The following is a 27,513-nucleotide window of genomic DNA, read 5'->3' on the forward strand; positions in this document are numbered from 1 at the left end:
ATTCATTCATTCATTCATTCATTTTATTTATTTATTTACCTACTTACTTACTTACTTACTTACTTACTTACTTACTTACTTACTTACTTACTTACTTACTTACTTACTTACTTACTTATTAGATTTGTATGCCGCCCCTCTCCGTAGACTCGGGGCGGCTCACAACAGCAATAGAACAATTCATAACAAATCCAATAATTTAAAAACATTTAAAAATCCCCGTTATTAATCAGACATACATACAAACATACCATACATAAATTGTATAGGCCCGGGGGAGATATCTCAATTCCCCCATGCCTGGCGGCAAAGGTGGGTTTTAAGGAGTTTACGGATGGCAAGGAGGGTGGGGGCAGTTCTAATCTCCGGGGGGAGCTGGTTCCAGAGAGTTGGGGCCACCACAGTGAAGGCTCTTCCCTTGGGACCCGCCAAACGACATTGTTTAGTCGACGGGACCCAGAGAAGGCCAACTCTGTGGGACCTAACTGGTCGCTGGGATTCGTGCATTCATCCCCTTGTTCCCACAACCACAAGTTCATCACATAGTCCAGTCTGATTCTGCTAATGTATCGGATCCTCCCATCCACTTCCGGGCAGGTGCTGAGCAAAGGATGACCTTGAGTATCTAGAAGGAATTTGTTACGGCTACTACTCTACAGCCTCATGTAACAGCCCAATGAAGGGCTCCCAGTTGCCCGCACTCCCGGTGTGCTCCCGGTGACCGGTGCAGGGGTGCGCGTATCTGGTGTGTGCGCCCATGCTGATGTGAAATTTAGCTTCTGTGCATGAACCACATGCAAAATCTCATGTGAGGACGCTCATGCGCACATGATTTTGCTGGTTTCTGGTGATTTCTTTGCTTTCACGCATCCACAGATTTCACGGTTTCACTTGTGGTGCGTGCACGGAAGTCAAATCTCATGCAGGATGTGTGTGTGCATTTTGGGGACAAGCTGTTATAAGCGCATTGTGATTTTTGCTACCACACTATAGTGTGGCTCCTACCAGGTGCAGCCCACAACTGCAACAGCCTCTCCTAAATTCCCACAGTCCTAATACATTCTACCTTCCATTATATGGCAGCCCAAAGTCTCCAACTCAACTGAAGGCTTCGACCTGCCAAAATGCAGTTGGACTGCTGAATTTTGCCCTGATGGGTTTGTTCTCCTGTGTTGTTCTTCTATGCCTCCTCTTTTGTTCTCGACTACCTCTTTGTTTTTCTGGATTATTTACTAGATAAATGGTCAAAGCAATGGAAACTGCAGTTTAATGTTTCCAAATGTAAAATAACGCACTTGGGGAAAAGGAATCCTCAATCTGAGTATTGCATTGGCAGTTCTGTGTTAGCAAAAACTTCAGAAGAGAAGGATTTAGGGGTCGTGATTTCTGACAGTCTCAAAATGGGTGAGCAGTGCGGTCGGGCAGTAGGAAAAGCAAGTAGGATGCTTGGCTGCATAGCTAGAGGTATAACAAGCAGGAAGAGGGAGATTATGATCCCGCTGTATAGAGCGCTGGTGAGACCACATTTGGAATACTGTGTTCAGTTCTGGAGACCTCACCTACAAAAAGATATTGACTAAATTGAACGGGTCCAAAGACGGGCTACAAGAATGGTGGAAGGTCTTAAGCATAAAACGTATCAGGAAAGACTTCATGAACTCCATCTGTATAGTCTGGAGAACAGAAGGAAAAGGGGGGACATGATCGAAACATTTAAATATGTTAAAGGGTTAAATAAGGTTCAGGAGGGAAATGTTTTTAATAGGAAAGTGAACACAAGAACAAGGGGACACAATCTGAGGTTAGTTGGGGGAAAGATCAAAAGCAACATGAGAAAATATTATTTGACTGAAAGAGTAGTAGATCCTTGGAACAAACTTCCAGCAGACGTGGTACATAAATCCACAGTAACTGAATTTAAACATGCCTGGGATAAACATAGATCCATCCTAAGATAAAATACAAAAAATAGTATAAGGGCAGACTGGATGGACCATGAGGTCTTTTTCTGCCATCAGTCTTCTATGTTTCTATGTTTCTATTTGCAAGGATTTTGGGACTGGACCTGGTGGTGCGAGATGATAATGGGAACATACTGGATCCAGATGTTACCAGCATGATTTCAGTCTTTAAAGCACACGAGACAGCGTCCAAAAGGATTGATGAGAGGATCCAAGAAGAAAAGGTACTTAAAAAAAAAAAGCATATTGTTTCCTGACCAGGAAGTTGGCCAGAAATAATTTCATGCAATAGCGAAACCTAAAAGAGATTCACAGTGGTATTAAATGATGTAAGCGTTGTGGTGCGGCTATGTTTCAACTAATAGAACTTGTACTTCCTTCTCAACTTTTCAGTATCGGTACAGTCAATAATTTTAGTGCTTGTTTTCTAGGGACGGTGAGCAGTCTTTCTGCTTGCCTAGGATTTAACCTGAAAATTTTACAAGTATTTTCATTCTAAGGGGAGAAGAACTGAAATCACTTTCTGGGCCTAATTGAACATTTCACCAGTGGCATCACTTTGAAGGAAAAAACAGAAAGAGAAACTGCACTGTTCACAGTCTCAAAATGGGTGAACAGTGCAGTCAGGCGGTAGGGAAAGCAAGTAGGACGCTTGGCTGCATAGCTAGAGGTACAACAAGCAGGAAGAGGGAGATTATGATCCTGCTATATAGAGCGCTGGTGAGACCACATTTGGAATACTGTGTTCAGTTCTGGAGACCTCACCTACAAAAAGAGATTGACAAAATTGAACGGGTCCAAAGACAGGCTACAAGAATGGTGGAAGGTCTTAAGCATAAAACGTATCAGAAAGACTTCATGAACTCAATCTGTATAGTCTGGAGGACAGAAGGAAAAGTGGGGACATGATTGAAACATTTAAATGTGTTAAAGGGTTAAATAAGGTCTAGGAGGGAAATGTTTGTTTGTTTTTTTCCAATATATTTTATTAATTTTCTTAAAATAGACAAAACTGACAGACATACATTTAACATAAAAGTGGGGTTGTATCTTCCCCGCTTATTCTAGAAGTAAAATTTCAATACAGAAAAAAGAATACATTCAAAAATACTTAAAATCTGCTTATTACTTTAAATGAAAAGAAGAAATTTGTTTTACCTTATATAGTAAATCTTCATATTTAAACTAATTCTAACATAACTCTTAAATCATATCTCTACTAATACAATTGTCTTATTTTTTTACTTTTAATATTTCTTCTTGTTTATCCAAAACTTCATCTTTCTGAGAGTTTTGTTTGATTAACCTCTTGATTTAAATGTACAGGTAGAATATTTTGGAATGAGAAAGTATGTGTGTACCTAGAAAAATGGAAAACTTAGAAAAAAGACCTAGTGGCCCATTGAATCTTCCTTCCTTCCTTCCTTCCTTCCTTCCTTCCTTCCTTCCTTCCTTCCTTCCTTCCTTCCTCCTTTGTTTCTTTCTCTCTCTCTTTTCTTTTTCTCTTTCTTTCTTTTTTCCTTTTCTTCCTTCCTTTCATTTTTATACTTTATTTACTTTTTATTTTATTTTGGGTAGATGATTGTCATGTTATCTCAATTAGTGACGTTTGATCCACCTTATCCACAGGAAATTGGTTCCAAACTTCCACTACTCTTCCTGTGAAGTACTGCTTTCTAACCCTACTTTTGAACTTTCAATTTGCATTAAGGTTGATATATTGTGTTGCCTGGAATTATCTTAGAACTGAGGAAAGTATCTTAGAACTGAGGATGCTTGGTAGCGCCAGATTTTAGAAGTAGAATTTGAATGTTTATTTAGTTATTTAAACAGTTCTTGCTTTTATAATATGACAATCATTAAGTGTTGTACCACATGATTCTTGACAAATGTATATTTTATTTTATGTACGTTGAGAGCATATGCACCAAGACAAATTCCTTGGGTGTCCAATCACACTTGGCCAATAAAAATTCTATTCTATAAAAAAAAAATTCTATAAGTAGAATTTGAACTGTAAGCCACCCAAAGTCACTGGGTTGAGTTGGGCGGCTATAGAGAAAGAAAGAAAGAAAGAAAGAAAGAAAGAAAGGGAAAAAAAAAGAAGGGAGGGAGGGAGGAAGGAAGGAAGGAAGAAAAGAAAGAACAAATGAATGAATGAATGAATGAATGAATGAATGAATGAGATGAATAGATGGGCTGCTAAGGTGGAATGGTGATGTGTGCTCGCTCCCATGGCTCTGAATGCTAGTGGAGTCCAGCACAATTCTGCTACTGCAGGTGAACCATGGGCACACCTGTGTGTCCGAGCCCAATTTCGCTACCTGCCCAGGTGCAGTAGCATAATTCCACTGGACTCCGCTAGCACTCAGAGCCACGGGAGTGAGCACAGGTAACCGTTCCACCTTAGCAGCCCACCTTTGATTAGATGGATGGACGGATGGATGGATAAAAATTCATTGACTACTGAAGGTATGCGTGTATATTCAGATAGTTTGATCTTTTAGTTGATCAAAAAAAATTCGTTTAATCGCAGCCCTGATGCTGCATACATATTGCCATGGTGTGTGTGAGCATGCCATGCTTCTGAGTTTTAGGGAAACTAAAATAATTTTAGTTAGATAATGGCTGGAAAAGCAGACAGTTTTATTGGATAATTTAGCTCTTCCTTTAATCTCCAGGGTATCTACGAGACCACCTTCTGCCGAATGAATCCCAGCAACCGGTTAGGTCCCACAGAGTTGGTCTCCTCCGGGTCCCGTCAACTAAACAATGTCGTTTGGCGGGACCCAGAGGAAGAGCCTTCTCTGTGGCGGCTCCGACCCTCTGGAGTCCGACCCTCTGGAGTCAGCTCCCTCCAGAGATTAGAACTGCCCCCACCCTCCTTGCCTTTCGTAAACTCCTTAAAACCCACCTCTGTCGTCAAGCGTGGGGGAACTGAAACATCTCCCCCTGCCTATGTATTTTTTTGTGTGTATGATATGACTGTATGTATGTTTTGTATATATTGGGGTTTCTTGTTTTTTAGACTTTTTAAATGTATTATTGTTATTTTAGAGTCTAACTATTAGATTTGTCATTGTATATTGTTTTTATCATTGCTGTGAGCCGCCCCGAGTCTACGGAGAGGGGCGGCATACAAATCTAATTTAGAATAGAATAGTATAGAATAGAATAGAATTTTATTGGCCAAGTGTGATTGGACACACAAGGAATTTGTCTTGGTGCATATGCTCTCAGCGTACATAAAATAAAATATACATTTGTCAAGAATCATGTGGTACAACACTTAATGATTGTCATAAGGGTCAAATAAGCAATGAAGAAGCAATATTAATAAAAATCTCAGGATATAAGCAACAAGTTGCAGTCATACAGTCAACATGGGAGGAAATGGGTGATAGGAATGATGAGAAAAACTAGTAGAATAGAAGTGCAGATTTAGTAGAAAGTCTGACAGTGTTGAGGGAATTATTTATTTAGCAGAGTGATGGCGTTCGGGAAAAAACTGTTCTTGCGTAGTATAATAATAATAATAATAATAATAATAATAATAATAATAATAATAATAATCTCTTCTTCCCAACCAGTCTCTTCAACAGAATGTAGATCGGCGAGGACAGTCCATCTTTAATAATACCCACACTTACGGCCTGTACATCAATTTCAAGAATTTTGTCTGCAATATCGGTGAAGATGCAGAGCTGCTTATGAGCCTTTATGATCCAGACCAATCCAAATTTATTAGGTAGGTTGCTGGTGGAATCTTTCTCTAAATCTTAGGGTTGTATGTTGCAGGATGTTGGCTGGAATCACCAAATCTTAGGACATTTAACGCTTAACGATACAGGCAGTCCTTGACTTACAACCGCAATTGAACCCCAAAGTCTTAAGTTGAGTTTCACCCCATTTAATGGAGTTTCTTGCTACACTTCTTAAAGTGAATCACTGCAGTTGTTGAGTTAGTAAGACGGTTGTTAAATGAATCTGGCTTCATTTAACAACCTGGCTTCAATTGCTGAGTTAGTAAGACGGTTGTTAAATGAATCTGGCTTCATTTAACAACCTGGCTTCAATTGCTGAGTTAGTAAGACAGTTGTTAAATGAATCTGGCTTCATTTAACAACCTGGCTTCAATTGCTGAGTTAGTAAGACGGTTGTTAAATGAATCTGGCTTCATTTAACAACCTGGCTTCAATTGCTGAGTTAGTAAGATGGTTGTTAAATGAATCTGGCTTCCCCATTCACTTGTCAGAAGGTCCCCAAAGCTGATCACATGACCCGGGGATCACCTAAATTTGGATCATGTCATCATGTGGATGCTGCAATCGTCATAAGCAGGCAGGGGTTGCCGCTACCATTGCACTGCGCGCACAGCTTTGGGTCTCTGGCGTGTGTGCATATATTTTGTTTCTGTGCATGTTCAGAAGCAAAAAATCACCAAAATCTCCTGCCCGTGCGCATCCCCTTGTGGGCAATAAATTTTGCCATAGGGCCGCATGAGAAATTGGGATGGTTTTAGAGGGCCGGACTAATATAATTAACTCAGTTCTACCCAATACTGTATATTATTGGGTAGAACTGAGTTAATTATATTATAAATGATATATGATATATGATATATTGATTGATTTGATTTGATTTATTGGATTTGTATGCCACCCCTCTCCGGAGACTCGGGGCGGCTAACAACAATAATAAAACAGTATACAAAATAATCCAATAGTAAAAACGATTAAAAACCCATTAATATAAAAACCAAACATACATACAGACATACCATACATAAAATTGTAAAGGCCTAGTGGGAAAGAGTATCTCAGTTCCCCCATGCCTGACGGCAGAGGTGGGTTTTAAGTAGCTTACGAAAGGCAAGGAGGGTGGGGGCAATTCTAATCTCTGGGGGGAATTGGTTCCAGAGGGCCGGGGCCGCCACAGAGAAGGCTCTTCCCCTGGGTCCCGCCAAGCAGCATTGTTTAGTTGACATATATGATATATGATATATATAATTATATATTATATATTATATCCTGAACACCCGGTTCTTATCTAGAAAATTTGGACCGACCTCCGCGGGCCGGTCACAGACAGCAGGCGGGCCGCATCCGCATCCAGGTCTGACCTACAGTATTAGTATTTACAACATTCAAATTTACTTCCTTTGCTCTCTTTTGCCACAGTTGTCCTATTTCTACTTCCGGGTCTTTTATTATTACATTATTACTATTATTTTAGTGAAAACTACCTGGTTCGTTGGGGAAGTAATGGAATGCCGAAGGAAATTGAACAGCTTAACAACCTTCAAGCTGTCTTTACGGTAAATTTTCTCTTCGCCTTCTGGGTTGTACTTACTGGCAGATAACTTCATTTTTATAGCTGTGTTGTACCTTTGTTGTGATAGCGTCATTGGGCAAGGAGCCATGGTGTGAATGATAAGGGTCAACGTAATCTATTTCATTGTCTAACAAGCACAATGGTTTGGAAAGAGGTCTCGGATTTATCTCTATAACAAAGCCAACTAACATTTTAAAAAGGTCATTTTGACATCCAACGTATACCTGGCTGCTTTGATTCTCAGCCATATCCTGGATAAGAGCTGTTCCCAATCTCTGATTTTAGTGATTTTAGTCCTTATGATATATATCAGGGTTTTCCAAAATGGTTAATATTGAATCCCGAAAATCATTTGGACTATCCACTGTTATTCAGAGTATTTTTTTTAGTTAAACTAGGATTTATTACTTTGTTTTCAAGTAATAAATCTTTTGAAGTTGACAAACAATCAGAACATTAGTAAAGGGGCCAATGAGTAGAAGAATAATTATTTATTTATTGATTGATTGATTGATTGATTGATTGGATTTGTATGCCGCTCCTCTCCGGAGACTCGGAGCAGCTAACAGCAACAATAAAACAGTGTACAATAGTAATCTAATGCTAAAAACGATTAAAAAAAACCATTAATATAAAAACCAAACATACATACATACATACATACCATGCATAGAATTGTAAAGGCCTAGGGGGAAAGAGGATCTCAATTCCCCCATGCCTGACGGCAGAGGTGGGTTTTAAGTAGCTTACGAAAGGCAAGGAGGGTGGGGGCAATTCTAATCTCTGGGGGGAGTTGGTTCCAGAGGGCCGGGGCCGCCACAGAGAAGGCTCTTCCCCTGGGTCCCTCCAAGCGACATTGTTTAGTCGACGGGACCTGGAGAAAGCCAACTCTGTGGGACCTAACTGGTCGCTGGGATTTGTGCGGCAGAAGGCAGTCCCTGAGATAATCTGCTCCAATGCCATTAGTACCCCTGACATATGGGCTGGGATGTTTTGTCTGTTTTGTTCCCTAATATTTCAATTTTAGGGAGAAAAGCTTATCTAAGATCGTCAAGAATTGTCCCCAGTCATAGGCAATAATGCTTATGGTTAAGGGTTGGAAAAATTAACCACTTTAAAAGCTAGTATTCATAGTAACATAATCATTAGGCAAGGTTCTGCATTCTAAAGTTAGTTTTATTGATCACGCCAACAGATTCACTTAACAGCCATCTTACTAACTTAAGAATGACAGTGATTTGCTAAACAACTCTAGCCAGGAAAGTCATAAAATGGGACAAAATTCACTTCGTAAATTTAGCAACAGAAATGTTGGGCTCAATTGTGATAGGAAATCGCAAGCTACCTGTACTAATTTAGCCCAATTTATTTGGGGCATTTTGGCAACCACGACAACCCCCCTCCACCTCCGCCAATTCATGCCATCTTATTTCCATCCTTGGAGGTATGTGGGGAATTGATATTGCTTCACAGTTGTTGGATTAGATCAGATTAGATTAGATTTATTGGATTTATATGCCGCCCCTCTCCGCAGACTCGGGGCGGCTCACAACAATGGTAAACAATACATAGTAACAAATCTAATATTTAACAATCTAAATTACACTTTTAAGTTTTTAAAAAAAATCCAAAAGAACCCCAATATATAAAAAACTGGCACACAATCGAATCATACACAAAAACTACATGGGCAAGGGGGAGATGTTTCAATTCCCCCATGCCTGAGGCAGAGGTGGGCTTTAAGGAGTTTCTGAAAGGCAAGGAGGGTGGGGGCAATCCTAATCTCTGGGGGGAGCTGGTTCCAGAGGGTCAGAGCCACCACAGAGAAGGCTCTTCCCCTGGGTCCCGCCAGACGACATTGTTTAGTTGACGGGACCCGGAGAAGGCCAACTCTGTGGGACCTAACTGGTTGCTGGGATTCGTGCGGCAGAAGGCGGGCCCGGAGATATTCTGGCCCGATGCCATGAAGGGCTTTATAGGTCATAACCAACACTTTGAATTGTGACCGGAAACTGATCGGCAACCAATGCAGACTGCGGAGTGTTGGAGTAACATGGGCATATTTAGAGAAGCCCATGATAGCTCTCGCAGCTGCATTCTGCACGATCTGAAGTTTCCGAACATTCTTCAAAGGTAGCCCCATGTAGAGAGCATTACAGTAGTCGAGCCTCGAGGTGATGAGGGCGTGAGTGACTGTGAGCAGTGACTCCCGATCCAGATAGGGCCACAACTGATGCCCCAGGCGAACCTGGGCAAACGCCCCCCTCGCCAGAGCTGAAAGATGGTTCTCTAATGTGAGCTGTGGATCGAGGAGGACGCCCAAGTTGCGGACCCTCTCTGAGGGGGTCAATAATTCTCCCCCCAGGGTTATGGACAGACAGATGGAGTTGTCCTTGGGAGGCAAAACCCACAGCCACTCCCTCTTGTCTGGGTTGAGTTTGAGTCTGTTGACACCCATCCAGGCCCCAACAGCCTCCAGGCACCGGCACATCACTTCCACTGCTTCATTGAACAATGTCCAGTTCCTGTTTCCAATTTCACTTTGGCAGAAAGTCTGAGAAACAAGAGGCATTTCCACTGTAGCAAGCAGGAGGGGTGAATTTACCTAATCCAACTAAAAAGGATGGCAAAGCTAAAGTACAGTAGAAGCTGGTTCTGCTGATTCATTTCCTCTTGGCACAAAGAAATGCTCCTTGCATAAATTTTGGCCATTTGAACACTCCTAATAGAATTTGGCATAAGAGCCCGTTTGGCATAATGGAAACTTCAGATCGTGCAGAACGCAGCCCCGAGGGCCGTCGTGGGGCTTCCAAGATTCGCCCACGTTTCTTCAACACTCCGTGGCTTGCATTGGCTGCCGATCAGTTTCCGGACACAATTCAAAGTGTTGGTCATGACCTTTAAAGCCCTACATGGCATTGGACCAGATTACCTCTGGAACCGCCTGCTACCGCACGAATCCCAGCGACCGATAAGGTCCCACAGAGTTGGCCTTCTCCGGGTCCCGTCGACTAAACAATGTCATTTGTCGGGTCCCAGGGGAAGAGCCTTCTCTGTGGCCGCCCCTGCCCTCTGGAACCAGTTCCCCCCTGAGATTAGAACTGCCCCCACCCTCCTTGTCTTTCGTAAGCTTCTTAAAACCCACCTCTGCCGTCAGGCATGGGGGGACTGAGATAACTTCCCCAGGCCTATACTGTTTATGTATGGTATGTTGTGTGCATGTTTTTTTTTAATTATTGGTTTTTAGCTTTCTAATTATTGAATTTGTATTATATATTGTTTTCTGTTGCTGTGAGCCGCCCCGAGTCTGCGGAGAGGGGCGGCATACAAATTAATTAAATAAAGCCTTCTCTGTGGCGGCCCCGGCCCTCTGGAACCAACTCCCCCCGGAGATTAGAACTTCCCCCACCCTCCCTGTCTTTCGTAAACTACTCTACACTCACTTATGCCTCCAGGCATGGGGGAGTTGAGATATTCCTTCCCCCTAGGCCATTACAAGTTATGCATGGTATGTTTGTGGGTATGTTTGGTTTTATAATAAGAGTTTTTAGTTGTTTTATTAATTGGATTGTTACATGCTGTTTTTTAATCATTGTTGTTAGCCGCCCCGAGTCTATGGAGAGGGGTGGCATACAAATCAAATGAATAAATAAATAAATAAAAAGGCTGCAATCTAGAAATCAGGAGAACACGAGGATTCGTCCTACCTTAGGCACAAAACTAGCTGGGTGACTTTGTCCCAGCCCAGCCCCTAGAAAGGAGCCAAATTGCTTCTGAAATCTTGCCAAGAAAATAGTGAAGATAAGTCCAGGCAATCACCAGGACTGAAAGCTCACTTGAGTGTGTGTGGGGGAGTGTGAGTTGGTGTGGGTGTGTGAAGGGTGGATTCTAACACCCTGCTTCTGATTTGCTTCCTCCCATGCCACATGGGTGCGCCTCGTGGGTGCGCATATGCTTTGTATACATGTGCAGTGCTGAAAAGCTGAAAACAAGATGGCATTCACGCCCAGTGCTGGAAACATGGCTTCTGCACATGCTCAGAAGAAAAAATATTTAAAAAAAAAAAAAGATGGCGGCACCCATGGACCACCACCAATTCAATTCAATTTATTAGATTCGTATGCCGCCCCTCTCCGAAGACTCGGGGTGGCTCACAACAATAATAAAAACAATATAACAGTAAACAAATCTAATATTAAAAGAAAAGATATATAAAACCCCAACAATTAAAACCATACAACACATACATACCAAAAGCATAAAATATAAAAGCCTGGGGGAGGTGTCTTAGTTCCCCCATGCCTGGCGATATAGGTGGGTCTTGAGTAATTTGCGAACCTACTGAACCTATGTTCCATGACCTCACCAGCGGGTCGCTACCAGTTCGATGGCATATTTCAGTCTTTTCCTGTGTAAGATGGATAGAATCTTTGCAAAACGTCACCAAAATTCTATCAATCTTACACGGGGAAAGACCCAGTGGTGGGCCCCAGCCTCAACGGTGGGGAATGCCGTTCTGGTGGTGGCCATGTAGCACGTAGGCGAGCACTGGTGGTGATGCCGGGCGTCCACGCGCCACCAGCGCTTCCCCGGACCTGCGTCTGCCCTGCCCCGCGGTACCATTCCCTAAGAACGCCTCTACTTAAGAACTTTTCTAGATAAGAACCGGGTGTTCAAGATTTTTTTGCCTCTTCTTAAGAACCATTTTCTACTTAAGAACCCAAGCCCGGAAAAATTTCCCAGGAAATTTGAGTGTAGCACTAAGGCCTGGCCAGTTTCCTGCCATTCCCTCCCTAAAGCCCTTTCCCTCGGGCTTTTCTGGGCTGCCAGAAAAGCCTTTTGGTGGCGCTTAAGGAGGCTATGGCAGTCCAGAGCGAACGAAGCATTTTCCTTTCTCTGGGCGCTTGGAGAGGGAATAAACCTCTGCCAGCACCCAGAGAAAAAAATGCTCCCTTCACTCGGGGCAGCCCAGAGCAAAAGGAGCATTTTGATTCCTCTCACCTCACCTTCTTCCTTCGGCAGCGACTGTCCTCCTCCTCTTCTTCTTCCTCCTCCTCCCACCCAAATTCCGAGCTTTTATTTCTTTCCTAATGGGTTTGCACGCATTATTTGCTTTTACATTGATTCCTATGGGAAAATTGCTCCTTCTTACAAACTTTTCTACTTAAGAACCTGGTCACGGAATGAATTAAGTTCTTAAGTAGAGGTACCACCATACTGTGTTTCCCCCAAAATAAGACCCTGTCTTATATTTTTTTGAACCCTGAAATAAGTGCTTGGCCTTCTTGCCATGCACTCAAAAACCCGATTGGGTTTATTATCAGTCTTATTTTGGGGAAATGGATGGGAGATGGAGGAAGGGACGGGGGGGGGGAGAGAAGAGAGAGAGATTCCCTATAAGAGAAGCAGTTTGATCCAATGATAAAGGCATCAGGCTGGAAAGCAGGAGACCATGTGTTCTAGTCCTGCCTTATTAATGAAGGGCCGATGGGTGACTTTGGGCCAGTGCCTCTTGGGAGGAAGGCCTGTTGAATATGCTCACTGCCTTGACTTATTTATAAAAAGTAATAAAGGGACATAAATAAATAAATGAAGTTCTTGCCATGTGTTCATAAGCCCCAAGTTCTTTTATACTTCTGTGATCATTTCTGTTGCCCCACCAGGATCTCAGCAGTTCTGACTTGATCCGGCCTCGGGTCAGCCTAGTGTGTCAAATAGTGCGAGTTGGCCACATGGAGTTGAAAGAAGGCAAGAAGCATACTTGTGGCCTCCGGAGACCTTTTGGAGTAGCAGGTACAAGGGCTTGTTGGTGGTGGTGCTAAGCTCTTATTTTCAAGAAATGTGTACTGGAACGTAACAGTTGAAGTCCTGGGCTCAGTTCTTCAACTTGGCCATCTGCATGCTGAGGTCCAATGCAAAAGAAGATGAAAGCAAGATGAAAGCCCTTCCTCTACTGCAGAATTGAAGTGGTCTTCCTCATCTGTGATCCATCAGGAAACTCCAGTGACATGCTGAAAAATGGCTGTTCTCTGTCTTGCTTCTGATTCATATGTTACCCATCATTGCAATTATCTGAGTTTCCCTCAAGGCAGGGATCAGCAACCTTAAGCACTCAGAGACCCATTTGGACCCGGGAGCCACAAAACTCTTCCCATGCCTTCAGTTCTGGAGACCTCACCTACAAAAAGATATTGACAAAATTGAACGGGTCCAAAGACGGGCTACAAGAATGGTGGAAGGTCTTAAGCATAAAACGTATCAGGAAAGACTTAATGAACTCAAACTGTATAGTCTGGAGGACAGAAGGAAAAGGGGGGACATGATTGAAACATTTAAACATGTCAAAGGGTTAAATAAGGTTCAGGAGGGAAGTGTTTTTAATAGAAAAGTGAACACAAGAACAAGGGGACACAATCTGAAGTTAGTTGGGGGAAAGATCAAAAGCAATGTGAGAAAATTTGATTGGACTGAGAGAGTAGTAGATGCTTGGAACAAACTTCCAGCAGACGTGGTTGGTAAATCCACAGGAACTGAATTTAAACATGCCTGGGATAAACATATATCCATCCTAAGATAAAATACAGAAAATAGTAAAAGGGCAGACTAGATGGACCATGAGGTCTTTTTCTGCCGTCAGTCTTCTATGTTTCTATGTTTCTAAAAGTTTTCTTCTGAAACTTTCCTTTTCCTGGATTTATCTACGATTGGCCTACTGAAGGTTGAAAAGCTTAATAAATTGTGCATCGAAGGGTATCACCGTTGCGACACATATTTTGAGTGACAGGGAGCTGCAACAGAGGGATGAAAGAGCCAGATGTGGCTCTAGAGCCACAGGTTGCTGACCCCTGCCTCAAGGAATGATGGACAGAGACAGATTTCAGACACTTTGAGGTGGCTTTTAGATGTTGTCGGACAATTGCAAAACAAATACTACTTTGATCTTGATAAAGATAATTTAAAATTGCCTCTCAAATGAGTGGTGGATGAGATAAGAGGTCGTGAGGACATGGCCAAGATTTTTTTTTAAAGTATTTCGGGCAAGTCAACAAATTATTGCTGTCCTAATAGCTATCATTTCCTATGTCCTCTAAAAGTATTTTCTGGGCCAAAAAAAGAGATATAATATAAGCAGGAAGCTACTTTGTAAAGCCGTTCCAAATAAAATTGTGCTAGTATGCCTATAATAAATTAAAAGTCATTGTTCCATAATCATTTATTCTAAATCTTTCATGCTAATAGAAGAATGGAATGGAAGTTTATAGATGGTTGGAATCCTGCTGTTCTTTTTATTACTGGCTGTTCTGTCTGGGTCCCCCCAGACGCCAACACCAACCAAAAAGAGTATCCAGACACACTGGTAAAAAGCAAAGGCAGTTTATATACTTGAATGCAAACACAGGTAACAAAAACTGTTCTTACAGACAGGAACACGATGAAGCTTCACAGAGGTTTCACGAAGGCCAGGCAATAAAACAGGATTCTTGCTGGCAAAAACAACGCTGGAGATAATAAAACCTACGCCTCCCCCAAGTCTTCCAGACTTCTAGGCCACAAGCCAAGATCAGAGACTCCGAGAATCGAAGCAAGGTCACAGGACTCCCAGTTGATAACTCTCCACAAGACTGTAAGGGCGGGCCTGCCTTTTCAACCCTGCTGAGGAGAACCACACCCAAACCCAGCTGTTGCCAATTCAGGGATAGAAATACCTTTCTAATTGGCCCCGTCTTTGAGCTGCTTGTCGCTGCCTCATGTCTATTATAGCCTGTGCATCTTCATCCAATGAATCCAGGCTACTAGATGGGGAGAGCCCCCCCCCGGGGGTCTCAGGCTGCTCTCCCTCCTCCTCTTCCTGACGTACCTCTCCCCCGTCTGCCTGGTCCTCCCCCTCCTGTTCACTGTCCTCCTCCTCTGGGCATGGATCCAGCAGAGCTCCAGCCGGTCCCTGAGGAGCCTCAGGCTGAATCACAACACTGGCCAATAGATCAGATCAACTTTTGTAGAGATTGTCTTTTTGGTCTTCCATGGTCTTTCTGTTCCCCATGTCAAACTGCTCTTGCAAGATTGGTGGCCAGATTAATCACTTAAATGAAAAAAAAGGAAAGAACCGACCAATCCACCAGTAGGACGTGCTCTGTACTTTTGTGTGAATTATTTCCAAAGCTTTGCAATAGGTAGTTATATCTTTTTACATGATTGATAGATGGCGAACCAACAAATGTTTCCTGGATTTGGTTTAAGTCTTCATTTCAAGTAGCTTTGTGATCTTAAGACACATTACAGCTTTAGAATTCCTAGCCAACATGGCCTTTGATAATGTGGATGGGATTTCAGGAAACCAATGAATTAGTTCATCTGCAGGTTTAAAATTTACACCAAAGTTCCCAACCTATTCAGACATTTTTGCTGCTGTAAAAAACTGTTTTTTCCCTTTAGTGATGGACATTACAGATATCATTCATGGGAAGGTGGACGATGAAGAGAAACAGCATTTTGTTCCCTTTCAGCAGTAAGTAGTTAAAATTCTAAAAACAAAGAAAAATACACACAATTTTGGGGGAGCTGGTGGTCTTGTCTATATGCTTTCCAGAAAGTGGGCAAGTCCAAGACAATAAGTGGGATAAGCTAAGACAAAGCCTGTAAATTAAATTGAAGCAATGGATGTGATTTATCTGAAGTGATCTCAACGAACTTCTGCCACAGGGCAATATAGAGTCACTTCCTTACTTGATTGGAATGTCATTTGATCAGAGTTCTCCAATGGAAAGAGCCGTGTTTTAGTATTCAGACCAGCATTCATTTTATTTTATTTTATTTTATTTTATTTTATTTTATTTTATTTTATTTTATTTTATTTTATTTTATTTTATTTTATTTTATTTTATTTTATTTTATTTTATTTTATTTTATTTTATTTTATTTTATTTTATTTTATTTTATTTTATTTTATTTTATTTTATTTTATTTTATTTTATTTTATTTTTTATTAGATTTGTATGCCGCCCCTCTCGGTAGACTCGGGGCAGCTAGCAACAGTAAAAAGACAATATGAACAAATCTAATATTAAAAGTAATGTAAAAAACCCCAATTTAAGAAACCAATCATACATACAGATATACCATGCATAAATTGTATAGGCTTAGGGGGAAAGGAATATCTCAGTTCCCCCATGCCTGACAACAGAGGTGGGTTTTAAGGAGCTTACGAAAGGCAAGGAGGGTGGGGGCAACTCTGATATCTGGGGGGAGTTGGTTCCAGAGGGTCAAGGCTGCATGCATGCGTTGTGGTTGGCTCTGGGCTAGCTTCTGCTAGAGGGCAGCAAAGAGAAGATAAGAGCATCTACTCCTTCTAGGCATGAGCAGGAAGCAAAATCTTGCGAGAGGATGCGTGTGTAAGATTTCGGCATGCGCGGAAGCAAGCTCTTATGAGATTTTTCTTCCTGCGCATGCTCAGAAGCAAACTCTCTCCAGGACGTACACTCACTCCTGCCTTCCCTCAACCATTCCTATGAATGAACAAATTACGTTTGTTATGAGACTAAACAGTTTTGCCAAACAGCTTGAAGAGATCTACCAGCTATTCTTATTCATCCAGTCCCACTGTTAAGTCCTCGGGGTTATGACGATGCCTGGAGGCTTGCCAGCTGCAAGGCACTCCTGATTGGTTAAGACTCCCAGCTGGCGGGAGAATGTAGCTCTGCTATTGGTCCACCTGTCGGACAGCTCCTACTGTATATTAGAGCCCGGGTGGCACAGTGGTTAGAGTGCAGCACTGCAGGCTATTTCAGCTAACTGCTATTATTTATTTATTTATTTATTTATTTGTTTGCTTGTTTATTTATTTGTTTATTTATTTAAAGACTCAGGGAGGCTAGCAGCAATCATAAACAACGTACAATAATAATCCAATACTAAAAACGATTAAAAACCCATTAATATAAAAAACCCAACATACATACAGACATATCATGCATAAAATTGTAAAGGCCTAGGGGGAGAAGGAATCTCAATTCCCCCATGCCTGGCGGCAGAGGTGGGTTTTAAGTAGCTTACGAAAGGCAAGGAGGGTGGGGGCAATTCTAATCTCTGGGGAGAGTTGGTTCCAGAGGGTCGGGGCCGCCACAGAGAAGGCTCTTCCCCTGGGTCCCGTCAAGTGGCATTGTTTAGTTGACGGGACCCAGAGAAGACCCACTCTGTGGGACCTAACTGGTCGCTGGGATTCTTGCAGCAGAAGGCGGTACCTGAAATAATCTGGTCCGGTGACATGAAGGGCTTTATAGGTCATAACCAACACTTTGAATTGTGACCAGAAACTGATCGGCAACCAATGCAGACTGCGGAGTGTTGGTGTAACATGGGCATATTTGGGGAAGCCCATGATTGCTCTCGCAGCTGCATTCTGCACGATCTGAAGTTTCCGAACACTTTTCAAAGGTAGCCCCATGTAGAGAGCGTTACAGTAGTCGAGCCTCGAGGTGATGAGGGCGTGAGTGACCTTGAGCAGTGACTTCCGGACCAAATAGGGCCGCAACTGGTGCACCAGGTTAACCTGGGCGAATGCCCCCCTCGCCACAGCTGAAAGATGTTTGTCTAATGTGAGCTGTGGATCGAGGAGGACGCCCAAGTTGCGATGATTCTCCCCCCAGGGTAATGGATGGACAGATGGAATTGTCCTTGGGAGGCAAGACCCACAGCCACTCCATCTTGTCTGGGTTGAGTTTGAGTTTGTTGACACCCATCCAGGCCCCAACAGCCTCCAGGCACCGGCACACAGCTAGCTATAGTTCAGCAGTTCAAATCTCACCACCAGCTCAAGGCTGACTCAGCCTTCCATCCTTCCAAGGTGGGTAAAATGAGGACCCAGATTGTTGGGGCAAGAGGCTGATTCTGTAAACCACTTAGAGAGGGCTGTAAAAAGCATTATGAAGTGGTTTATAAGTCTAAATGCTAGTGCTATATAAATAGCTGTCAGTTGACTGATATTGTTGTTGTCTCATGGGAGTGTCTGTTAGAAACAAAGGTTTGTTTCCCAACATGTCTAGCCTCAGTTCTCCATACATAGTACCTGCAACATTTGAACAATGGGTGGGTTGGGTGGATAGATGGATGGATGGATGGATGATGTGCCATCAACTCATCATTTTACTCTTTAAGTGACCACATTGATAAGATCGGACAGGAAGATCTATCTGTTCCTAACTGAGTCTTCTCAGATTGTCCTCCTGCAAGAAGAATCTTTCTTTTTTATTCATAAATTGATAATGTTCACAATCTGGAAATGTGCCTTTTCTTTTTTCTCCTCTGCCTCTTTCCTCTTCAGGATTGCCATGGAAACATACATCAGGCAACGGCAGTTAATCATGGCACCATTAATAACGTCTCACGTGATTGGAGAGAATGAACCCCTCACCTTGGTCTTCAACAAAGTTATTGCGGCCAAGGAAGTGAATCATAAAGGGCAAGGTACACACTGGAAAGGTGGCTCCTGGAAGCCTTGGAAAGAGGGGAGGGCAGGAGGGAGGGGCATTCCTTTGAGGTGAAAACTCATTCATGGCTTTGGATGGTTCACTGGTCAGGGACATTGACTTGGGCTCCTTCCTGCACGACCGCTCAGAAAATCTTTCATCCACTTGATTCAATTTTCCTGATGAATGGGGAGAGCCACACAATTTTAGCTGGCACATTGATGATGTGTAGGTAACAACCTTCAATAAAATTATATTAGCAATTTCAAGAAGGGTTGGAAGTATGGCATTTTTTAAAAAATGTTCTCAAGGGGGAAAAATGTGGAAAGAGATCTATAAATCAATCCCATTTGATATGAGCAAGAGGTGTAACTTTTTTGTTTAAATCCCCAAAAGTCAAAATAAAACACAGAGGAAACTACGTTTCCATCCTGTAATAGAATAAACTGGAATGGAATGGAATGGAATAGAATAGAATAGAATAGAATAGAATAGAATTCTTTAATGGCTAAGTGTGATTGGACACACAAGGAATTTGTCTTTGGTGCATAGGCTCTCAGTGTACATAAAATATACATTTGTCAAGAATCATGAGGTACAGCAGTTAATGATTGTCATAGGGGTCAAATAAGCAATCAGGAAATAATATTAATAATTAAGGATACAAGCAATAAGTTACAATCATACAGTCATAAGTGGGAGGCGATAGGTGATACAAATGATGAGAAAAAATAGTAGTAATAGTAGTGCAGACTTAGTAAATAGTTAGATAGACAGCGTTGAGGGAATTATTTGTTTGTAGTTCAACATTTACCAAGTTTGGATTTCTCCTATTACCTCTCTTTTGTGCATGGATGATGCCATTTGTGATACGTAAACACTCATTTTCACCTTTGAAATTTGAAAATCCTAAGAGCAATCATTTAAGTACAGACCCCATTGGAACCATTTTCAAAACATGGAACTATACATTTGTTGATGAGGGGGAAAAATGCAAATTATATCTTGTAAAAATTGCCATGTATGGAGGAGCTGGTAAAGTCTTAAACACAACACCACTTTAAAATAAAAAATAAAAACAGCCCCAATCCTTATTGCTGTCCCCAAAAGTGAAAAAAGAAAAAGAAAAACTAGTAAACAACAAAAAAAGACATTTTGATTTTAACCTTCACTTAATTTGGGGAAATCACAATTTTCTTTCCTTATCGAATCTGCCTGGGCTGCTGCATTTTTCCAATAGTGCTAATTGTGCTTTTTGTTATATTCTTTGCTCTCCATCCCCTTTTAGGCCTCTGGGTTTCTCTGAAACTGCTGCCTGGTGATTTAGCTCAGGTTCAGAAGGATTTTTCTCATCTCATTGACAGATCGACAGCTGTTGCTCGCAAAATGGGATTCCCAGAGATTATATTGCCTGGTGAGTAATTCAAGGGAAGGCAAGAATGAGATTACATCTTTAAAAAAAAACAAAAGCAAATAGTTAGGTACAGTTGTCTTCCAAATGGTGGGCAATTCCTAGAGAGAAAAGTAAGATTGTATTCCAAATTCCAAGTACGACAAATTAGTGTTCTTATAATTCTATGTTTTAATTGGCAGGTGAAGTCCGGAATGATATCTATGTCACTCTGATGCATGGCGAGTTTGACAAAGGGAAAAAGAAGACACCTAAGAACGTTGAGGTTACCATGTCTGTTCATGATGAAGATGGAAACATTTTAGAGGTAGGAAGGGGTTTCCCAGAAGAGTAAGTTGGAGACAAGACAAATAAATGCATACAAGTTCTGTATCTCTCCCTAAAGTTGGGAACATTTTGGTATTTGTTTGTTTGTTTGTTTGTTTGTTTGTTTGTTTGTTTGTTAGTTAGTTAGTTAGTTAGTTAGTTTGTTTATTTTTATTTATTTATTCATTCTTTGATTCATTGATTCATTGATTCATTGATTCATTCATTCATTCATTCATTCATTTATTTAGTATGCCGCCCCTCTCTGCAGACTCGGGGCGGCTCACAGCAACAGAAAACAATATATAATACAAATTCAATAATTAGAAAGCTAAAAACCCATAATTTTAAAAAACATGCACACAATATACCATATACATAAACAGTATAGGCCTGGGGAAGTTATCTCATTTCCCCCATGCCTGGTGGCAGAGGTGGGTTTTAAGGAGCTTACGAAAGGCAAGGAGGGTGGGGGCAGTTCTAATCTCAGGGGGGGCTGGTTCCAGAGGGTCAGAGCCGCCACAGAGAAGGCTCTTCCCCTGGGACCCGCCAGACGACATTGTTTAGTCGACGGGACCCGGAGAAGGCCAACTCTGTGGGACCTAATCGGTCGCTGGGATTTGTGCGGTAGAAGGCGGTCCCGGAGATATTCTGGTCCGATGCCATGAAGGGCTTTATAGGTCATAACCAACACTTTGAATTGTGACCGGAAATTGATCGGCAACCAATGCAGACTGCGGAGTGTTGGTGTAACTTCTTCTTACCAATCCTTGGGACCATCTACAATGGCAGTGTCAAACTCAATCCCATTGCGGGCTATATGAAGATTTTGTTTGCCCTTGGGGGGGGCGTGGCCTAGTTGAATCAGCCAACTGGGTGGGTGTGGCCAGGGTGGGTTGGGTCAGGGTGGCATGGGCCAGTGCAGGATGGCCCCATGGGACAACTCTGGGCCTATTGCAGGCCGGATCCGACCCATTGGCCTCAACTGGCCCTCTGGCCACATGTTTGACATGTCTGATCTACAAAGTCCTTAGATTAAAATGTGGATTTTTCAGTGGACCTGGTAACATTAGTTACCAAACACCCCATGCATTCACTCCCGTGGTGTTATTTCTACTGATCTGGGTCTTGCAAAATGTTTTCATTGATGGCTTTATTGAATGCTGCCCAGAGTCACTTTGTAAATTAGACCCCCCCCCCCCAAAAAAAAATAAAGAAATATTCTGCAGGAACTACTGCAAGTGGATGCTTTAATCAATCGAAGGATCATCGAATAAAATACTTCCACTCACAGAATTCATGCTTTAACTCTGTGTTCTCCCACCCATGGATAATCTCCAGGTGTGTGAATTTGAGTTCTTTACCTTAGCAGCTTCTGGGGGTTTTTTCTTCTCCATTTATATCTGCATTCAAAATAAAAAGCACTAGTAATACAGGTGGATGTAAACATAGGTTTGTTTTGATGGAAGACAATATTCAGGGATACCATCATCATATTTGGTTTGGTAATGAAACGTTTGCAAGAAAACCATTAAGCTCAGATAGCACCAAGGACATTAGTTTGAAAGGATTTCTATATTTGGCCTCTCTTTGGAAGTTATGTGAAAACTTTGTTTTATAACTGAAAGTTTTTCTCTCCCGTCACTGATTAATTCTCATTTTTTGTCACTTGTTCCTTTTGCTTTTTGTTTCCAATGTGCTCCAAAGAAAGCTATTCATCCGGGTGCTGGTTATGAAGGTATTTCAGAATACAAATCAGTTGTCTACTACCAAGTCAAGCAACCTTGCTGGTATGAAACTGTAAAGGTGAGATTACGTAATGGGAAGTTGACTTGGTTAGGATGCATCCTTATATTGTTACAGATGTGAGATATATACAGTGATACCTTGCCTTACAAACTTAATTGGTTCTGGGACGAGGTTCTTAAGGTGAAAAGTTTGTAAGATGAAACAATGTTTCCCATAGGAATCAATGGAAAAGTGATTAATGCGTGCAAGCCCAAAATCCACCCCTTTTGCCAGCCGAAGCGCCCGTTTTTGTGCTGCTGGGATTCCCCTGAGGCTCCCCTCCATGGGAAACCCCACCTCTGGACTTCTGTGTTTTTGCGATGCTGCAAGGGAATCCCAGCAAGGCAATCCCAGCATCGCAAAAACAAGCTCTTCGCTGGCAATGGAAGTTTGGAGGTGGGGTTTCCCAGCGAAGGGAGCATCAGCCTCAGTGAAATCGCAGCATCGCAAAAACACAGAGGTCCGGAGGTGGGGTTTCGATGACTTCGGTGTTTTTGTGATGCTGCGATTTCACTGAGGCTCCCCTCACTGGGAAACCCCACCTCCAAACTTCCGTTGCCAGCGAAGCGCCCATTTTTGCGCTGCTGGGATTCCCCTGCAGCATCACAAAAACACAGAAGCCCGGAGGTGGGGTTTCCCATGGAGGAGAGCCTAAGGGGAATCCCAGCAGTGCAAAAACAGGTGCTTCACTGACAACGGTTCTAGAGGCGGGGCAATAATTTGTAAGAAGAGGCAAAAACATCTTAAACCCCAGGTTTGTATCTCGAAAAGTTTGTATGATGGGGCGTTTGTAAGACGAGGTATCACTGTATCTCATACACAGACAGTTAGCAAATGTCACTTATCTTAACATGGGTTCTTATGCAGCCAAACAAACAGCATTCAGATGTAGGAAAAGCTTGGTGGAGTTCAAATATTTGGAAAAGTACAACAATGACTTTTCAAAATATATTAAAGAGAGAGAAGCAACTTGCGAGCATGTTCAATAGCCCTTGGAATGTTAATTGATTATTAGAGTAGGAAAAGTATGAAAACTGAAATGGATTTATCCTTGAAGAGGGGATGGCATTGGATATCTTATAAAATATGGAATCTCACTTGGAGCAGCCTACAGAAAAGTAATAAACAGAGCAAATAATAATAATAATAATAATAATAATAATAATAATAATAATAATAATAATATTGTCATTGTCATTGTCATTATCATTATCATTATCATTATTATTACTTTTTGAGTGTTCCACTTGTAAGCCATGACCAGGTTTTTTCTTTATCCACTTTGCCTTCAATCTTGGCCAGTTCTTGGAGAAGATTGATGGCAAAGTGGATAAAGAAAAGACCTGGTCATGGCTTACAAGTGGAACACTCAAATAGGAGACAGAAGGACTAATACTGGTGGCACAAGAACAGGCCATTAGAACAAATGCTGTCAAAGCCAGAATTGAAAAATCAACATGATGCTGTGGCACAGATGATCCACTGGAACTACCATTTACCAGTGGCAAAGAACTGGTGGGATTATAAGCCCGAATAAGTGGTCGAAAATGAGCAAGCAAAACTACTGTGGGACTTCTGACTTCAGACTGACCAAATTCTGAAGCATAACACACCAGACATCCTGATTGTGGAGAAAAAGAAAGTATGGATCATCGACATCGCAATCCCAGGAGACAGCAGAATTGAGGAGAAGCAGCTAGAGAAATTAGTGAAATACGAAGATCTAAAAATCGAGCTGCAATGACTCTGGCATAAGCCAGTGAACGTGGTCCCAGTGGTACTTCGCACTCTGGACGCAGTGCCAAAGGATCTCAGTGGACATTTGAAAACCATCGGAATTGACAAAATCTCCATCTGTCAATTGAAAAAGGCCGCTTTACTGGGATCGGCAAACATAATTCGCCGCTACATCACGCAGTCCTAGGTGCTTGGGAAGCGCCTGACTGGTGATAAAATACAAAATCCAGCATAGTGATCTCATTTGCTGTGTTGTACTGACATTAATAATAATAATAATAATAATAATAATAATAATAATAATAATAATAGTAATAGTAATAGTAATAGTAATAGTAATAGTAATAGTAATAGTAATAGTAATAGTAATAGCACTTAGACTTATATACCACTTCGCTGTGCTTTACAGCCCTCTCTAAGCAGTTTACAGAATCAGCCTATTGCCCCCAACAATTTGGGTCCTCATTTTACCAACCTTGGCAGGATGGCAGGCTGGGTCAACCTTGACCCTGGTGAGATTCGATCTGCCAAACTGCTGGCAGCTGGTGATCAGCAGAAGTAGCCTGCAGTCTAACCACTGTGCCACTGTGGAAGCAACTAAATCCAAGAAATATTCAGATTCATACTTCTGTATAATAAAATACAATTAAAACAAACCAGCCTGCATTCATTAATTTCAATGATTAGGCCTTGGGCCATATCAAAGGGCAGAATTCCAGAAACAATTTTTTTTACTAAAATTTGATAAAAACAATTTAAAATGGAATTGGATAAAATACAGATTAAAATGAAATTGTAATAAAATATAGTCCAAAATGAGATTGGAATAAAATACAATAATTTAATATATAGATATGTTCTGTCGGGCTCTCTGGTAGAATCTTCCCAAAAATTCACAGGTACAAATTTCAGACACACACACGTTTGAAAATTCAAAACAATGTTTTTAATAATGAAAATTCACTTAAACTAAGCCTTCTTTTGTTATAGCAAAGAGCACTAGTCTCCAAACAAACTGGTAATTTATACAAGTCCCTTATCAGTCCTGTGATACTTAGCTTGCAGCTGTGAGACAATTCAAAGTCCTTCTTTCACAAAGTGAAACACACTTTGCTCTGGTTTAGTTTCAAAGCAGGGAAAAATCAGCACACAAAAAGTCAAAGTCAGTAAAGCAGTCATGAAACACAACGCTCAGATAATCCTCCACAATGGCCAAACCCACAGGCTGCTATTTATAGCAGCCTCACTAATTACCACAGCCCCACCCAACCACAGGTGGCCTCATTTTCTTTGATAATAATCTCTCAGTTGTTGTTGCCTATGCATCACTCTCCTCATGCAATGGTTGTATCATTAACTCTTGTTCTGAATCCAAGGAGGAGCTAGATAATTGATCTCCTTCTGAGCTGTCTGCCCCACTCTCCTCCTCCCTGTCACTCATGTCTTCTTGGTCAGAGGAGCCTTCATCAGCAGATTCCACCGGGGGCAAAACAGGCCTGCAGCATGTGGATGTCTCCCCCATATCCACAGTCCTTGGGGCAGGAGCAGGGCCAGAGCTAACCACAACATAGATAAATAAAATATGATAAAACTATAAACGGAATCACCCCTAGAATCTACCCCAATCCATCCCCCATATACCAAACTCAACTGAACCGTTTTGCTTAAGTACTCTGCTATATTACATGTTATTTTTGGATTCTGGCCACATATAAGGAAAGATGTTTTGATATGGGGATCCCAATGGGTTATTTCTTTGGTATAGAGATCAACGTACCTGTCTCTCATCTTCTTATACGGGCAACAATCAAATAGGAAATGAACTTGCAGTGAATTTGTGCCTAACTAAATGTATGGATTGCTAAGATTTTTTTAAAAAAGTGACTTTGGAGTTTGTTTTTTTCTACCGTGGTAAAATTAATTCTTCTTAAATTGGTCGTCTGCTTATATCCAATAAGTTTTGTAATGGGAGTAAAAGTATGGCCTGAATTTCTGATGTTAAACAGACAATGACTAAAGAAATGGTTGTGGTCAAGTCAACTTGTCTATCTTATTTATTTTTTTAAAAAGAAGTTGGCAATCACATCCTGCATTTAAATAGAATGGCTTCAGGATGCTGTAAATCACAAATATCTGGAGAACAATCTCCCACAAATCTTATCAGGTTTTTAGCAGGCAATTTAAAATGTGCTACATAGTCAGTTTTAAAAGTTCCAAGTATAATTAGGCAAGTATTTTAATGGAGGAGTTAATTGAAATTCCATAGCTGAAAACCTAGGCTGGGAGATTGGAGAAATGAGGAATTTTATTTATTTTTTTAACATAAGGATCTAACAAATTTGGTTTTTTAGTCGGTGTAGGAACATTTATTCTTCATTCATGTAAAGCACTTACCTTGAATACTGTATAAAAACATTCATATTTAAGGGGAAAGTGTGTAAGTATTATTTGTTTGTTTTTTTGTTCAATATTTTTATGCCGCCCTTCTCCTTACACTCAGGGAAGCTTACAACATGTTAGCAATAGCACTTTTTTAACAGAGCCAGCCTATTGCCCCTACAATACGAGTCCTCATTTTACCCACCTCGGAAGGATGGAAGGCTGAGTCAACCTTGAGCCGGTGATGAGATTTGAACTGCTGAAACTGCAGATCTAGCAGTCAGCTTTAGTGGCCTGCAGTACCACACTCTACCCACTGCGCCACCTCAGCTCTTATTAGGTTTTTTATACAGGCATTAAATTTTAAGGGAAACTAATCAAAATACAGTGATACCTCTTCTTGCGAACCCCTCGTCATACGAACTTTTCGAGATACGAACCCGGGGTTTAAGATTTTTTTTCTGAACTATTTTCATCTTACGAACCCCCCGCCACCGCTGGGATGCCCCGCCTCTGTTGCCAGGCGAAGCATCCATTTTTGCGCTGTTGAGATTCCCCTGCTGGGATTCCCCTGCACATCACAAAAATGCGGAAGTCTGGAGGTGGGGTTTCCCATGGAGAATCCCAGCAGCGCAAAAATTGATGCTTCGGCTGGCAAAAGGGGTGAAATTTGGGCTTGCACACATTAATCGCTTTTCCATTGATTCCTATGGGAAACATTGTTTCGTCTTACGAACTTTTCACATTAAGAACCTCGTCCTGGAATAAATTAAGTTCGTAAGACAAGGTATCACTGTATATGCATCAGGCAAATGTATACATTGTCATCTACTGGTAGTCTTTGAGTTATGTCTACAACTGAGATCAAAAGGAAGTTGTTTCATGAGTTATGGCCAATTTTATGACCTTTTATAGCAATAGCACTTAGACTTATATACCCTTCCTAGCGCTTTACATCTCTTCTCTAAGTGGTTTACAATGTTAGCATATTGCTCCCAAAAATCTGGGTCCTCATTTGACCGACCTCAGAAGGCTAAGTCAACCTTGAACTGGTCATGATTGAACTGCTGGTGGTGAGTTAGCTTGCAATACTGCATTCTAACCACTATGCTACCACTGCTCTTTTTTCCATGTT

General features: G+C 41.6%; 1 protein-coding gene across 3 annotated transcripts in view; it reads left to right on the top strand.

Moving 5' to 3' along the window:
* DOCK5 (dedicator of cytokinesis 5) overlaps positions 1-27,513 on the top strand; it is a 201,407-nt gene that overhangs the window by 80,558 nt on the left and 93,336 nt on the right. For 2 of the 3 annotated variants that reach the window (XM_070765694.1, XM_070765696.1), the window contains exons 7-15: positions 2,050-2,185; positions 5,552-5,709; positions 7,197-7,278; positions 12,959-13,088; positions 15,729-15,801; positions 18,613-18,755; positions 20,046-20,171; positions 20,351-20,475; positions 22,182-22,280. In XM_070765694.1, coding sequence (XP_070621795.1) covers positions 2,050-2,185; positions 5,552-5,709; positions 7,197-7,278; positions 12,959-13,088; positions 15,729-15,801; positions 18,613-18,755; positions 20,046-20,171; positions 20,351-20,475; positions 22,182-22,280 — 1,072 coding nt within the window. Of the gene's footprint in view, positions 1-2,049; positions 2,186-5,551; positions 5,710-7,196; positions 7,279-12,958; positions 13,089-15,728; positions 15,802-18,612; positions 18,756-20,045; positions 20,172-20,350; positions 20,476-22,181; positions 22,281-27,513 lie in introns of those variants that run through there. The other variant, XM_070765695.1, reaches the window with a different exon arrangement.

The sequence above is a fragment of the Erythrolamprus reginae genome, chromosome 12, assembly GCF_031021105.1.
Source record: "Erythrolamprus reginae isolate rEryReg1 chromosome 12, rEryReg1.hap1, whole genome shotgun sequence".
NCBI lineage: Eukaryota > Metazoa > Chordata > Lepidosauria > Squamata > Dipsadidae > Erythrolamprus > Erythrolamprus reginae.